This window comes from Erpetoichthys calabaricus, chromosome 10, assembly GCF_900747795.2.
Source record: "Erpetoichthys calabaricus chromosome 10, fErpCal1.3, whole genome shotgun sequence".
Taxonomy (NCBI): domain Eukaryota; kingdom Metazoa; phylum Chordata; class Cladistia; order Polypteriformes; family Polypteridae; genus Erpetoichthys; species Erpetoichthys calabaricus.
The window spans coordinates 5,685,219-5,701,250 of NC_041403.2; the positions used below are offsets into that span (position 1 = coordinate 5,685,219).

Sequence of the window (16,032 nt, forward strand, 5' to 3'; positions counted from 1 at the left end):
AATAACCGGAAATAAATAAATAACCTAACAACAACAAAATTCCGGTTATTTTTGGGTCCCCCCTCGTATATACAGTGATACCTTGAGATACGAGTTTAATTCGTTCCGTGACTGAGCTCGTAAGTCAAAATGCTTGTATCTCAAAATCAGTTTTCCCCATTGAAATTAATTGAAATGAGATTAATTCGTGCCAGCCCCCCCAAAAAAAAAACACCCCAATTTTTTGTTAACTGTTTTCAACATAAGAAAAATGTATTTAAAATGAACAAATATTGCATACAAACAAAATAAAACCTAATACATAAAAGAGAATCTAAAGAAATAAACAGATGTTGATGAAGCTGATTAGCGTATTGTAATTTTTTTTTCTTTCAATTCAATTTTGCTTTACTTAATTTTCTTCTTCGCTAGTTTTTTTCTTTTTTGCCACGCTTTCGTCGCTTTCATTCTCAAGGCGTTTCAATAGAAACCTGTCCAAGGAGATTTGTTTAGTCCTCCCCTTTAGAATGTTTCTGAAATGAGTTAGGCAAGTGTCATTAAATTGCGCCGCTACACAATCAGTTGTAACTTTTTCAGGGTGTTTCTTTTCTTTAAAGTTTGAAGCTTTTTCCCACATTGCAAACACTTCCTTTATCTCACTTTAAGAGATAACCTCCTCCACCATACAGATCTCCTGCAGAACTTCCGTATGTTGCCGTGTCTGTAGTTCCGTCAACTCCTCCGTCGTCAGTTCCTCGGAATGCTCTTTGATGGCTCGTATTTCGAATTTTGGCTCATAACTCAAGGCAAAAAATCGACCTAGTGACGGCTCGTATCATCAAAAAATTTGTACCTTGGGGCACTCGTATCCCAAGGTACCACTGTATATATATTTAACTGCTTCTTTTACCCTTTCTTGTACTGTCCTTTGGGTCAGTTTCAGCTGTTGTAAATGTGCTTTATAAATAAAGTCAGACTTGACATTGACAAACGCAATACATTTTTGTCTGTTGTATCATCTGATAAAATGCATTTTTGTGCTTCTGCTTACATTTCATTTTTTATTTGTTTGTCATATTGCTTTGTCTAATTGGTGATCTTCCATTGACTTCACTAATTAAAAACTGCAGATATTCTGAAGCATATTTTTCTATTTGTGGCATTTAATGTCTGTTTCCTTCTTGGTTTTTGATCACATATTCTAGTGTGATCCCCATTTGCTGTATTTTGTTCCAGTCTGGTGTGCCTTTCACTTTCTAGTTCAGGGGTGGGCAAAGTCATTCCTGGAGGGCCACAGTGGCCGCGGGTTTTTGTTCGAACCCAGTTGCTTAATTGGAAAACAATGCTTGCCAATAATTATATTTCATGGCTTGTTAGTGCTTTAACTCTGCTATGTCAAGTCATTCTCATATCCTAGATTTTTTTTCCATTCTAAGGATATCATCCAAATACTTTGAAGTGTAAAACAGACGGGTAATTCTCAGTCCTTCACTTTTTTCTCTTCTCTTTCCTTCCAAGTATTTGATTAAACCAAGCAGTGCACGATAAATACACACAGATGTAAAGGGTAACAAGCAAAATGGATAACTGCTGGTTTCTTTTGTCATTTGCATCTTATTGCTAATAAGGAGCAATTAAAAATCAAGAATGCAACTGTTTAAGACTAAAATAAGCAATAAGGGTTCAAAATCTTAATGAGGGAGATAACTAAAATGAAGCAGAAGTGTTTCTAGTGCAACAAGTGCTTCTTATTAAGCAATTGGGTTGGAACAAAAACCTGCAGCCACTGCACCCCTCCAGGAATGACTTTGCCCACCCCTGAACTAGAAAATGAAAGGCACACCAGACTGGAACAAAATACAGCAAATGGGGATCACACTAGAATATGTGATCAAAAACCAAGAAGGAAAAAGAAATTAAATGCCACAAATAGAAAAATATGCTTCAAAATATCTGATTAAATATAGTTCTTTGTTTGCTCTTTAGGAGTTATTTCATTTTAGGCAAGCACTTAGTCTCATCATGATAGATTACATGAGTGAAGTAAGCCTAAAAGGCTTACAATAATTGACAATATCTATTTTGTGAAAATTGACAATAATTGTTATTTTTTTCTTTCTCTTTTCAGACATGTGCCAGGGCCTATTATTTTGATTTAACTTTATATTTGATTCTTTTGTTTACTCTTCTTGCTAATGTAACAATCTGGGTGACTCAGACACATTTTTGTACTTTCTGAATTTTCTTTTTTAATTTTTTCCTTCCCATTGCTTCTGAGTCATTACATTATGAAGGTAAACTGGTCAAATAACAAGGGGCACTTCCACTCACTACAGAAGCAGTTTGGCTAAGCAATCAATGTGTTAATTATCACGTAATTGGATAGTATAATAACAAGAGAGAGAAAGCTTATCTAAACTGACCAAACAATTGAAAACAAATCAAAATCTGATTTCCCTGACTGCACATTCTTGTAAATTGAAGGAACATAACAGTCTACTATCCATATAGATTCGGAATTAAGAAAATGAAAGAAAGAAATGTTGGTAAAGTAGGCCCAGTGAAGCAAATCCAAACCCGCATCTGCTGAATTAACTGATAACTACAGAAGCCTTAATACGTCTGGTGGTGGGCTGTCACTCTACTGATATTCAGTGTTAGACTGCAGTTGACAAACTAACTTAAATCATTTTAATGCGGCATTAATAAGTAAGAAATTAGATTATTCAACTTGCATATATATGAATATGTAAAAAGGAAGAAAAGTAGATTTTCATAAAAGTATTTTGATGCCTCAAACAGTAACGCAAGAAAACCAATCTCAAGCAGCTTGATGACGAGGGATGGCACAGATTTTGTGTGGCACAGGCGCACGTGTAAGGCCACTTATAGAATCCAATGTCAGGTTTGTCCCTTCAGGGGCACAAAAGGTGAACTTTTGCAGGAGACATGTAAAAAAGAGAAAGAGCTCAACTCTTGCCAGTGGTTCTCCCAGACAGGATCGCTTTCCTGAAAAAAAATAAATAAATAAATAATAATAATAATAAAAATTCAGTAATAATGATTTTTCTAGATTCAAATTACAATTCAGATGTGGCTAATAAGTAAATCTTTATGTGGGCCTTAACTACAGGGATTCCCAACCTGGGGTGAGAGATGGCATTTCAAGGGGTGCGATGAAGAGGAAGGCTGCATTGTGATTTGCTCATTTTGAGTGAGGTGTGCTGTCAGACTTTCTCGTGGTGCACTCGGTGTCTTGCAATGTGCCATCGCTTGTAGGCCATTTATAAGTTAGTGCTCCTGTTCTGTGACGTGAAAAGAATCAAGCATTATGCTCACAAATGTGAATGATGTGCAGAAACACGCATTCTCGTGGGTTCCTTGTCTTGGGTGCAGCGTTCTTAAAGGCAAATAATGTTTATTAAGAGAAAGGAATTTGGACCTTATACTCATCTGTAGAGAAGATCGAGCTCTAGTATTGACTTCTGTGCAAGCCCTGGTCGCAAAATGTCACTGATTTTGAGATTATGATGGACATTTTTGCTAGGGTAGGGGGCAAAGGGGACTGAAATGGATGCAACACATCTCAGCACATCTCACCTGCTGGTGGTCTTGACAGTAGTGCAGCAATATTAACTGTTTTTGAAGTGCAGCGCAGGTGTTATCAGTGGGGAGAGACAAAGGTCGTCGATTGGGTTTCATTGCTAAGCGGTGCGCCGGCACCTGTTGCTTCACTTCAGTCCCCAAAACATCTTCAGTGTTGAGATTGTATTTTGTAATAATCAGGACAGAATTGAGGGTGTAGAGGTGATTGAACCACTAAGGTCAAGTGACCATAATATAATACGATTATCAGTGTTTGGTAAGAGTGAGGATGCAAAGACTAAAACTGTTAAGTTTAATTTTGGAAGGGCAAATTTTGAGCAGATGCATCAAAGTCTAAGGAGTATAGACTGGGAAAAGCTTTTAAGTGTGGAGACAGTCGAGGAGCAGTGGAACAGATTTAAAAATGTTTTACTTGTAATGCAGGACAGGTACAGACCTAAAATTGGAATTAATAGGAAATTTAAAAAGTCCCTGTTGTGGGTTAAAAAGGAGTTAAAAAGAAGCTGCAAAGGAAAAAAAAATCCAGATGAAAAAAGCATATAATACTAATGTGGTGAGTGGCTATGGGTGGTACTCAGCCGGAACGTCCAGGAGGACCGAAGGAGGGCTTACGCCTCCTCCAGACCACGAGGGGGTGACCGCCCTTTGGGGACCACGGGAACTGAGCTTGGAAGCTCAACCCTATAGGGGCCTGTGGTCACTGCCAGGGGGCACCCCAATGCCTGGAGAGCCCTGGTCCTCAGTACTTCCGCCACACCCAGAAGTGTTGGGGGGAAGATGACCAGAGACACCCGGAGTGCTTCCAGGTGCGCAGCCGGTACTTCCGCCACACTGGGGGAGTGCCAGTGGAAGATTATTGGGAGGCACCTGGAGCACATCCGGGTGATTATAAAAGGGGCTGCCTCCGTCCATTCGATTGCTGGAGTCGGGAGAGGAGAAGGACAGAGCTCGGGAGGAGAGGAAAAGAGGCGGCCTGAAGAGAGTGAGGCATTTTGTTGAGGCTTGGACTTTGGGGGAGTTTTGGGGTTGTGTGTGCACTGTTGTAAATAGTTATGTATAATAAACGTGTGTTGGGAGAACCATCGCTGTCCGCCTGTCTGTGTCCGGGCCAGCTTCCACACTAATAACTCTAAAGTGAATCATAGGGCGTATGAGAACATGAGGGCAACCATTAGGAAGGTTATTAGAGAGACTAAAGGACAGTTGGGGAGGAATATAGCAGAAAAACGAGATAAAGAAAGTCTTTCAGTATTTTAGTAGTAAAAGAACAGTCAAGGAGGAGGTGAACTGCATCAGGATTAGTAAAGGGGAATTTAAAGATAAAGACAGTGAAATAGCGGAAAACTCTAAATTTGCATTTTTCTGAGGTCTTCACGAGTAAGAAGTGGATAACTGCTGAGTGATAACAGGGACTACTAAGGATGTACTGAAGGATTTAGTAATTGTAGAGGGAGAAGTGCTGCTCAGATTAAATAGGCTGAAATCCACAAAATTACCAGGACCAGACAATATTTATCCTCGGGTTCTTAAGGAGGCTAGCGAGTACAGATAAAAACTGTTTTTAGGAAGTTACTGCACGCTGGGGAAAATTCCAAAGCATTGGAAAATGGCAAATATTATCCTGTTACATAAAATGGGTGACCGGGCACATGCAAGCCACTATAGCCCAGTAAGCTTAACATGCATCACAGGAAGATTAATGGAAGGAATTACTAAGGATAAAATTGAGCAGCACATGGCAAGAACAGGAGTTTTACCGAACAGTCAGCATGGGTTCAGAAGAGGGACGTCATGTTTTACTAACATGCTGCAGGATGTAACAAAAGGGTACGATCAAAGTGGAGCAGATAAGATTATTTATCGTAACAATCAGAAAGCATTTGATAAGGCGACCACATGAGAGGTTGGCCGTCAAACTAAAAGAAGTGGCAGTTCAGGGTGATGTTTCTAGATGGGTGCAGAATTGGCTCAGACACAGGAAGCAGAGGGTGATGGTGTGAGGAACCTCATCAGAATTAAGAGTGGTGACCAGCAGGGGGCAGTGCTAGGGCTTGCTGCTATTTTTAATATCCATAAATGATTTGGACAGGAATATAAGGAATATAGGCTCTATTGTTGGCATGGAGCTGGACAGTTTAACATCTGTGGCAGAGCGAAGGGCGCTCAGCAGGCTCCTATCAATTATGGAGAATCCACTGCATCCACTAAATAGTATCATCTCCAGACAGAAGAGCAGCTTCAGCGACAGACTGCTGTCTCTGTCCTGCTCTACAGACAGATTGAGGAGATCGTTCCTCCCCCAAACTATGCGACTCTCCAATTCCACCCGGGGGGGTAAACGTTAACATTTAACATTATACAAAGTTATTGTCTGTTTTTCACCTGCATTATTATCTTTCTTTAATTTAATATTATTTATTGTATCAGTATGCTGCTGCTGGAGAATGTGAATTTCCCATTGGGATTAATAAAGTATCTATCTATCTATCTATCTATCTATCTATCTATCTATCTATCTATCTATCTATCTATCTATCTATCTATCTATCTATCTATCTATCTATCAGTAACAAGCTGGCTAAGTTTGCAGATGATAGATAGATAGATAGATAGATAGATAGATAGATAGATAGATAGATAGATAGATAGATAGATAGATAGATAGATAGATAGATAGATAGATAGATACTTTATTAATCCCAAGGGGACATTCACATACTCTAGCAGCAGCATACTGATAAAAACAATATTAATTAAAGAGCAATAAAAAAAGCAGTGCAAGTTAAAAAATGCAAGGTGGAGAGTGCGAGGCAGGTATAACAGTCTATAATCTTGTATAGTGTTAACGTTTACTCCCCCGGGTGGAAATGATACCAAGATAGGTAGATTAGCAGATAATCAGATTTGTGGCAGATGAAATTTAATGTCAGTAAATTTAAGGTTAGGTTTGAATACACAATGGGAGATCTGAAAATCCAGAGTCCACCTTATGAGAAGGATTTAGGAGTCATAGTGGACTCGTAACTATCAAGTGGCAGACAGTGTTCAGAAGCCTTTAAGAAGGCTAACAGAATGTCAGGTTATATAGCGCCTTGATGTGTGCAGTACAAGTCACAGGAGGTTCTGCTCAAGATTTATACCACACTGGTGAGGCCTCATCTGGAGTCCTGGGTGCAGTTTTGGTCCCCATAAAGACATAGTAACACTAGAGAAGGTCCAGAGAAGAGCGACTAGGCTGATTCCAGGACTACAGGGGATGAGTTATGAGGAAAGAATAAAAGAGCTGAGCCTTTACAGTTTAAACAAAAGAAGATTAAGAGGTGACCTGATTGAAGTGTTTAAAATTATGAAGGGAATTAGTCCAGTGGATTGAGACTGTTATTGTAAAATGAGTTCATCAAGAACACGGGGACACAGTTGGAAACTTGTTAAGGGTGAATTTCACACAAACGTTAGGAGGTTTTTCTTCCCACAGTGAACCACAGACACTTGGAATAAGTGAATGAGTAGTGTGGTACACTAGGGACTTTCAAAACTCAACTTGATATTATGTTAGAAGAATTAAGTGGATAGGACTGGCGAGCCTTGCTGGGTTGAATGGCCTGTTCTTGTTTAGATTGTTCTAATGTTCTAATGTGTGTCATTTCCTCGCAGTGCTTGATGCTTTGCAGGAGAATTCAACCCCTGGATCGCCAATTGAGTGTCTAATCTTCACAGGGAACACATCTCCAAGATTATGGAGATTTATAAAAGTAACTTAAATTTAATTTAAGTTACCATTTTATGCACTGAGTTAAAAGCTTATTTTTTTACTTCAGTTTGTTCACCCGCAGTACTGTCTGTGGTTCAAAAATGAGAAATTTGACTTCTTCATCTTCAGATGTGATGTTACTTTGTAGGGAATGAGGGGCGTAGAAAATGATGGGAACATCTGACTAACATATACAGTAAGAGGGTACAGATGGCCAGACATTGTTCATGAACAAGATTTCTATTCGTCATTAAGACAGTAAACGTGCAAGAAGACCATGGTAAGCACACAAAATTAAGAAGCACAAGGAGGTTATTCTTATTTGAAAAAAAAAAAAACAGAAGCCTCATCTCCATTTAATGAATGCAAAAATAAAATTTACATTACCAGCAGAGAAAGGCATAAAGGCCTCCCTTCGCCGGAACTTCCCATCAGGAGTGAGAAAGTGGGCAGGATTGAAAGTGTTGGGGGTCTCCCACTCGCTCTTGTCTTTGAGGATCGAGTTCAGATTAATGACCACGGCCGTATCCTAAAGACAAAAACAGCAGTCACTTTACATGCCGCCAAAAAGACATGAGTGCAAAAGAACATGCAAGAGTACAAATACAGTTTTATTAAAATATATGTTGATGTTTAAATGTGAATATCATTTCACATTGTGGTTCAGAAGAATTGCAGTTTTAAAAATTCTTCTTCAACATCCATCAAATACAAAATAAACGACAGCGGAGGTAAAATATGGCCTAGAGAGACATCCATTGTTAGGCCATTTATTAATAGACACTCAGCTTCTTAGCAGCCTCAGTGGGCCCAGAAAAACAAATGCAACATGAGTGAAATTAAATTTTAGTCTACAGAGTATTTGATTTAATTATTTTATGACATCACCTTTGGAATTACGTATCCTCCAATTGTCATGTCCTCCACTGTCATTTTAAAAAGGTTCAGAGGGACAATGTCACCCATCCTCTGGATCTCGTGAATGACTGCCTCGGTGTGCGGCAGGTTGATTTTGTCCTCCATCGATGGCAGATGAGTTTGGCTCAATACACTGTCAATCTCAGCTTGGACTTTCTCTGGTATGAAAGAGAACCGAGAGCGGCATATGACAAGGAGATCATTTGTACGTTATCCAAGTCACACTTATCCCATCAAGCAGATAAAACTTCAGCAATTTCATTTATACATTCATCTATCCATGAACAGTTTTACTGAGATTCTGTGCAGGCAGCACTGGGCATTAAGCAGGAAAAACCCTGAAAGGAGTGAAGATCTATTTCTAAAGAAAGATAGTGCCATTGCATTCATCAGTTAGATGTGGGTGGAAACTGGGACACCCAAAGAAAACCAGTAAGCAACAGGGACATTGTGCTGATTTCTATCTGGTATATCCAGTGCCTGGGAATATATTTGTTAGAGATTGAAGCTTTTACTAAACCAAAGGTTTATGGTAATTTCCTGCCAGAACACAAGAGGATTCTATTGACTAACACCTTATCTCCTCCTCCCTCTGCAGACCAGAAGATTGATGGGTTTACCACCCTTGACGTCACTTACGGTGCACCCGCCTCTTCCTGCTGGTAGTCCTTATCAGCAGAAACTCCGTCATTATTTTGTCTTGGTAGAGTTCTCTATGACTCTCCTTTCCCCTTTTGTATTATTAATATTTAGCCTTTGTCAGAATGCCTCAAATCTCACAGAGTTCCCACAGTTTATAAGGCATTGTACCATATAACTTCTCCCCACCTTCCCTTCTACATGTATAACCTCAGGCAATTAGGTGTAGTAAAAGACAAGCAGGAGTTAAGTTTCACCTTAAATACTGTATTATCGATAATATTAATAAATAATAACAACTAGCCAACCCGCGGCATAGCATACGCCGCATAATTATTTATTGATAGGTGAACACTTCCTGAATGACACAGTTGTCCAAATGGGGTGGGTTTGAGGATACGGCTGTGAGTGAATGAAAAGATGGAACTCTGGAGAGAGCGACATACAATTGTCCGTGACTGAAAACTGGTTTTGGCAGATACAGGCATATCTTTTTGAATTGCAAAGGCCAATCTAACAGGAAATTGTCTGCATGTAAAAGTAAAAGGCAAATTTGAATCTGATGGGGTCAGGCAAATCCGGGGAATAAGGACAGTTTGTGAGGTAGCAGCTGCGATTGTTTTACACTCCAGTACATTGCGGTGAATGCTGAGAACAGTCAGTCAAGTGCCTTTACAGAGACTTCTTGCTGGCATGAGGTCTCTGAGAAGCATGACGACTGAACCAATTTTAAGTTTGACTTTAGGCGGAAGCATGCCAGTGGGAGTAATGGCTGCCCGGCGGGTCATGGGAATCGCCAGTCGGCATCGTTTATGGTCGGAACTATGACGGTATGCGATCTTCTTCGAACCTCTGACTTTCGTTTTTGATTAATTAAAACATTCTTGGCAAATGCTATCATTGTCGCGGGAATTGTTGTCGTGCGTGTGCCATGGTCGGCTGCTTAGTGAATTGTTGGTGGGCGGGGCTCAATCTTGCGTGCGTCTTGCTTGCCATGGACTTAGTGAATTATATATATAGATATGCAAAGTACATTTGAATTTTGGCAACCATACAACCTGATAAATGTTGATGTGTAGTTTCCGGTGGCACACAGACTTGGAAATTACTGTTTGTTATGTATGATTTTGCATATAACTTGATAAATATTTTGCATGTCTTTATTTGTAATTTAGGCAAAGCAATGTAATTTAGTGTTACTTTGGTGAGAGGCATTCGTGTGTCCACCTCCTTTATGACTGAGTCTCTTTGAATTTTATGACAGGATTTGGGGGGTGTTTCTCTGCTAAAGTCTTTCAACCCCTGCAAGGAAACTTTAGCTCAACATATGGTCTTTGGGGTGGCAGGTGTTAAGATTTTCTTTGCCCCATTGGTCTGAAGCATGGCTGCTTCTATCAGAAGCTTTTAAGTCCCATGATGTCCTATTGCCTGTAGGGGTTGGACAGAGAATCTGTAAATCTGCTTGTTCAACCACATTCTCTCTCTCTTACTAACCAACATATGATGAAGAAGCATATCTCTCTTACCAAACTGATGAAGACCATCACACCATGAACTGAAGAAGACAACACAATGGAGAGCACAACTCGGCAGCCATATTGAGGCAGGCAATATATTTCTCTACCAAGACAAAACAGCTACTTAAAATGTCTCTCGTTAAGGCCTCATTTGTGGTCAGCTTTCTTCAGAACAGGATGCTTGCCAGTCTCAATATGGCTGCCAAGCTGTGCTCTTCATTGTGTTGTCCTTCTCAGTTCATGGTGTGATGGTCTTTCATCAGTTTGGTAAAAAGAGAGAGCTGGGTAAAGCAAGCAAACTTTTAGGTTTTCTGTCCAAGCCCTAGAACCAATAGGGCGTAGTAGTACTTCAAAGCTTTTGATACAAGCCAATTACTTACTTACTTCAGACTAATGGGGGGACAGAACACCTTCACACCTTCCCTCCAAAACCATATGTTAAGGTACGCTTGGCAGTTAGACAGCCTGGCATTCCTGTGGGGGGTTGTCTGGGAGTCCTGCAGAGAAATATTAGCCAGACTTGTTTGAGGCATTTCGCTCAATCCTGTCATAAAATTACAAAGGGACTCAGTCCTAAAAGGGGAGAAAGGGGTTCCTAAACCATCAAATCATTGCTGCTATAATCAGTAATGTAATACTAATATTACATTGCTTTGTCTAAGTTACAAATAAAGGCATACAAAATATTTACCAACTTATATGCAAAATTTCACATCACAACAGTCATCTTGAACTAGTCTGCTTGGAGACTTTCATCTGTAATGATGTTTTCTTTTCAATATGTTTATAATCCGCTTTTTGTGTAAATCATATGGGGTTTGCTTATGGGTGCCCCAATACTTCACAATTGTCTGTGTTCTTTCTTAATATATATTGTGGTGAATGGCTGGCATTTCAGTCCATTCGGGACGTCTCTCCATGAAAGAAAACAGACTTTTCGTGACACTACATCCACCTGGAATGCTAGATGGCAGCTCCCCTGGATAGAAATGGCTCCTCGGATTCCGGCAGGGCAGCATGGCACATGGAGTCCGTATCCTCAGCCCTGTTGGGTGCCGTGGGTGTCGCCAGGGGGAGCTCACAAAGAACCAGGGGGATGTTACGAGGACGTCAACCCGGAAGTGCTTCGGGGTCACAAGGACAGAAGCCCGCAGTACTTCCGGGACGCTTGATAAAGGAAGATGTGATGGTGACCCAGAGAAGAAATACTTCCGTGTCACGAAGTATAAAAGGACTATGGGAAACCCCAGCAGACCGAGCCGGAGTTGAGTGGGAGTGTGACGGATCTGCTGCGAGTTGAAGGATTGTTGTATTGATGATTATTGTTCTTATTATTGTTTACTGAGAATTGTGAAAGGTGCGGTGCTTTGGGCACTTTATTGAAGAAATTATTATTAAAATCTTCTTGGTGTTTTACACGTGTGTCTGGGACATCTGTCTGGTGGGTTCAACGGGGGCAACTGCGACCCCTAGCATCCGCTATATATATATATATATATATATATATATATGTCCTGCGGTGGGTTGGCACTCTGCCCAGGATTGGTTCCTGCCTTGTGCCCTGTGTTGGCTGGGATTGGCTCCAGCAGACCCCCGTGACCCTGTGTTCGGATTTAGCGGGTTGGAAAATGGATGGATGGATGGATATATATATATATATATATATATACACATTCATATTGTCCCACACGCATGTTTAGGAGACAACTAAAGGGCTTGAGTACGGACCAGGGGGTGATGAAGTGGACTAATTCTCTCTCTTGATCTCTTACAGACCATTCTATGGAAATCCCGCCCAGCTCTGGGGCAGCCAACAACATCACTTCCGGTTCCGGCCCTGATGACATCACTTCCCTTACTGGCCTTTAAAGCCGCCATCTTGTTTATATTAAATCAGTTCTGTTTTGGACTCACATGTGTGAACATGTCTGTTCTTCTGAATCACTTCTGCAGGCGGGAAAAATTATACGGGTGGCTGCGCCAAGCCTTCTCAATGTCTTATGGTCGTTCTTGTTACAGTGGCGTAGTTGGCAGGATTTCCCTAGAATCAAGCCCTTTAGTTGTCTCCTAAACACACGTGTGTGACAATATATATATATAGGGATGGGCAAAAGCCAGAGACAAACTGGCTTTTATTACAACTGTTATTTTCAAATTTGGACCCCTTAGTCAAGGACACCTGCTCTCAGTTTTCCTTGGGTGCTGGTGAGCCGCTTAACTTTATTTCCACCTCTGAAGAAGGACTTTTTGGCTACAACTCTTCCATGAAGAACACTTTTCATGAGTCATCTTTAGACTGTAGATGGATGTACCAAGGCTCCAGAGGTTTCAGTGCTCATAGCGGTGCCGGATATCTTCGAAGGGAAGTAAGTTGAATGTATTTCTAGTTTGCTACACTCAGTTTCTATGGCGAACCACTGTGTTCATAGCTTGCCCATTTGTTTGCACTTCTGCTTAAGAGCGAGCGTATCTGGAAGGAGCTGTGTGCTAAATGCCAGACATGCAAACTCCACCCAGAGAAGACCCGGGAAGCGAACCCAGGTCTCCAAACTGTGAGGCAGCAGCGCTACCACTGTGTCACCGTGCTGCCCAACATGTTAAATAAATAAATAAATAATGTGTCTATATCGTCGCTTTACTAAATTGCTTTCATGTATCTCTATCTGTTCTGTGATCTTGGCTGCATTCTACACTCGCCACTGTGTTAATCATCTTGTTACTAATTTTTCTGTGAAACACGTGCCTCCTTACTGAGCAGATTAACTTTTAAGCAATAAACGTTGATAAGAGATCTGATTTTCACCGTATTTTCTGAATTTTTCATTACAATGGTGACGCTGCTGGCGACAGGATTTAATGCAAAACTGCAGCGACAAGTAAATATTTTGCTTTTCAAATATGTATGCAGCATTCAAACTTTACAAAACGCAATTTAGATGCATACAGGTAAATAGTATAACAAGCACAATGGAAAGCAACACTTTAATGACCCTTACGTCGACCATTCAGGGAATGAGCAGTTATAACGAGCAGGATCCAGTCAGGAAAGGGACATGAAATAAGCCCAAACCAATCAGAGCTCAATTAGAATATCGTTTTCAGAAAACTGCACTTATGTTCAAACACACCAAAATGCTGACTTTGCATTTACGAAGTATCCAGGTCTGAAGAGTTTTTGTGAAAGTCTTCATTTTCAGGGATAGTGTGGACGAAAAGCAAAAAGATAGATAGATAGATAGATAGATAGATAGATAGATAGATAGATAGATAGATAGATAGATAGATAGATAGATAGATAGATAGATAGATAGATAGATAGATAGACATGGGAGGCACTATATAATAGAAAGACTTTAATAGAATGACTTAAAGGCGGTCTCAGGTGCAGAGAGACGGTTAGCAAGTCCTCTGCCCCCAAAGTCTGCGTGTCCCATGAAGGGCCAAACTCTCCAGGTCTCTTTCCTAACAATTAGAAACCACACAGTATGGCAACTTATCATTTGTTATTCAATAATGAGATTTGCCACATTCTTCTTCTTCTTCTTCTGGCTGCCACCATTAGGGGTTGCCACAGAGGATCATCTTCTTCCATATCTTTCTGTCCTCATCATCTTGTTCTGTTACACCCATCACCTGCATGTCCACTCTCACCACATCCATAAACCTTCTCTTAGACCTTCCTCCTATTCTCTTTCCTGGCAACTCTATCCTTAGCACCCTTCTCCCAATATACCCCTGATCTCTCCTCTGCACATGTCCACACCAACACAATCTCGCCTCTCTGACTTTGTCTCCCAACCGACCCACCTGAGCTGACCCTCTAATGTCCTCATTTCTAATCCTGTCTATCCTCGTCACACCCAAAGCAAATCTTAGCATCTTTAACTCTGCCAAAGCGTCCGGATGTGTGGTGACCCGAAGTGGGTGTTAACAATGGCCAATAGCCTACATACATTGGGGAGTAACAAAGGGCAGCCACTCCATTACCACTGATGGCTGCCATTTATTGTCTGCAGCACACTATCCAGTCATATTGGTGAAAAGCCACTCACTCGACTCATAAAGCAATCAAGTCAAGTATCATCCCCTATAAAGGACACAGATTCAAAGCTCCCTATGTAAAGAGGGCACCCTGAAGTGGAGGATCATGGGATATTTGAAAATGCACTCACCCTGTATTTGTGGGTTTAGAACCATGAAGAGCAGAGCCCAGCGCAGGGTTGTGGAAGTCGTTTCGCTTCCAGCCATAAACAGGTCTAAGGTGTTTGAGCACAGAGCCTCTTCGGTGAATGCAGCTGCAGGGTCGTCTTTGCGCTGACGAAAACACAAAATGTTATGTCTTTATTGTCACATACAGCACTACTTGGATTTTTTTAATGGAAACATTCAAACAGTTTGAAATGCATTATCTTTAGCAGCTCCTTCTTCTCATTATATAATTCAAATTGCCAACCTGTTAAAACAATCATCCACTACACCAGCAAATAGATGAGGGATATTTATTCTTAATAAAACAACTTTCAATTTGATAACCATCACATGGCACTCTCTTACATTATCATAGATAGTGTCCTTCACTCTACATAATGACACGAGTGTCATACACAATAAATATGAATCCATTTCAGGCACAAACAGCACATTGCCGAACCACAAGAATCCAAATTCATTTGTTGCTGAGTTAATCAAATACCAGCTGTGCCACCTGTGGAAGGGGCGTTGAAATCTAAGTAAGCATCACAGACCTCAGCGTTAATGTCACCCATCACTTGGAATGTATTCTGTAGTGCATGAAATACTTTTTTAAACAATGTCCTGAATATGCACACCCAGTAAAACAGGACATACAGTCATATGATAAAGTTTGGGAACCCCTCTTAATTCTTTGGATTTTTGTTTCTCATTGGCTGAACTTTCAAAGTAGCAACTTCATTTTAATATCTGACATGTCTTATGGACACAGTTGTATTTCAGCAGGAACATTATGTTTATTGGATTAACAGAAAATATGCAATATGCATCAAAACAAAATTAGACAGGTGCATAAATGTGGGCACCCCAACAGAGATATGACATCAATACTTAGTTGAGCCTCCTTTTGTAAATCTAACAGCCTCTAGACGCTGTCTTCCCTATAGCCTTCGGTGATTGTCTGGATTCTGGATGGAGGTATTTCTGACCATTCTTCCATACAAAATCTCTCCAGTTCAGTTCAATTTGATGGCTGCCGAGCATGGATAGCCTGCTTCAAATCATCCCTTAGATTTTCGTTGATATACAAGTCAGGGGACTGTGACGGCCATTCCAGAACATTGTACTTCTCCCTCTACATTAATGCCTTTGTGTTTTGCGTCATTGTCTTGTTGGAATATCCAACCCCTGCATCACTTCAACTTTGTGACTGATGCTTGAACATTATCCTGAAAACTTTGTTGATATTGGGTTGAATTCATCTGTCCCTTGACTTTAACAAGGGCCCCAGTCCCTGAACTGGCCACACAGCCCCACAGCATGATGGATCCTCCACCAAATTTGACAGTAGGTAGCAGGTGTTTTTCTTCAAATGCAGTGTTCTTGTTCCGCCATGCAAAGTGCTTTTTGTTTTGACCAAATAACTCAATT

General features: G+C 40.6%; 1 protein-coding gene across 1 annotated transcript in view; it reads right to left on the reverse strand.

The window, feature by feature from the left end:
• Positions 1-2,790: 2,790 nt before the first annotated feature.
• LOC114658649 (cytochrome P450 2J2-like) overlaps positions 2,791-16,032 on the reverse strand; it is a 36,597-nt gene continuing 23,355 nt past the window's right edge. The window contains exons 6-9 of the mRNA XM_028810676.2: positions 14,583-14,724; positions 8,225-8,412; positions 7,724-7,865; positions 2,791-2,988 (exon numbers count right to left, since the gene is read on the reverse strand). Coding sequence (XP_028666509.2) covers positions 2,801-2,988; positions 7,724-7,865; positions 8,225-8,412; positions 14,583-14,724 — 660 coding nt within the window. The 3' untranslated portion in view covers positions 2,791-2,800. The remainder of the gene's footprint in view (positions 2,989-7,723; positions 7,866-8,224; positions 8,413-14,582; positions 14,725-16,032) is intronic.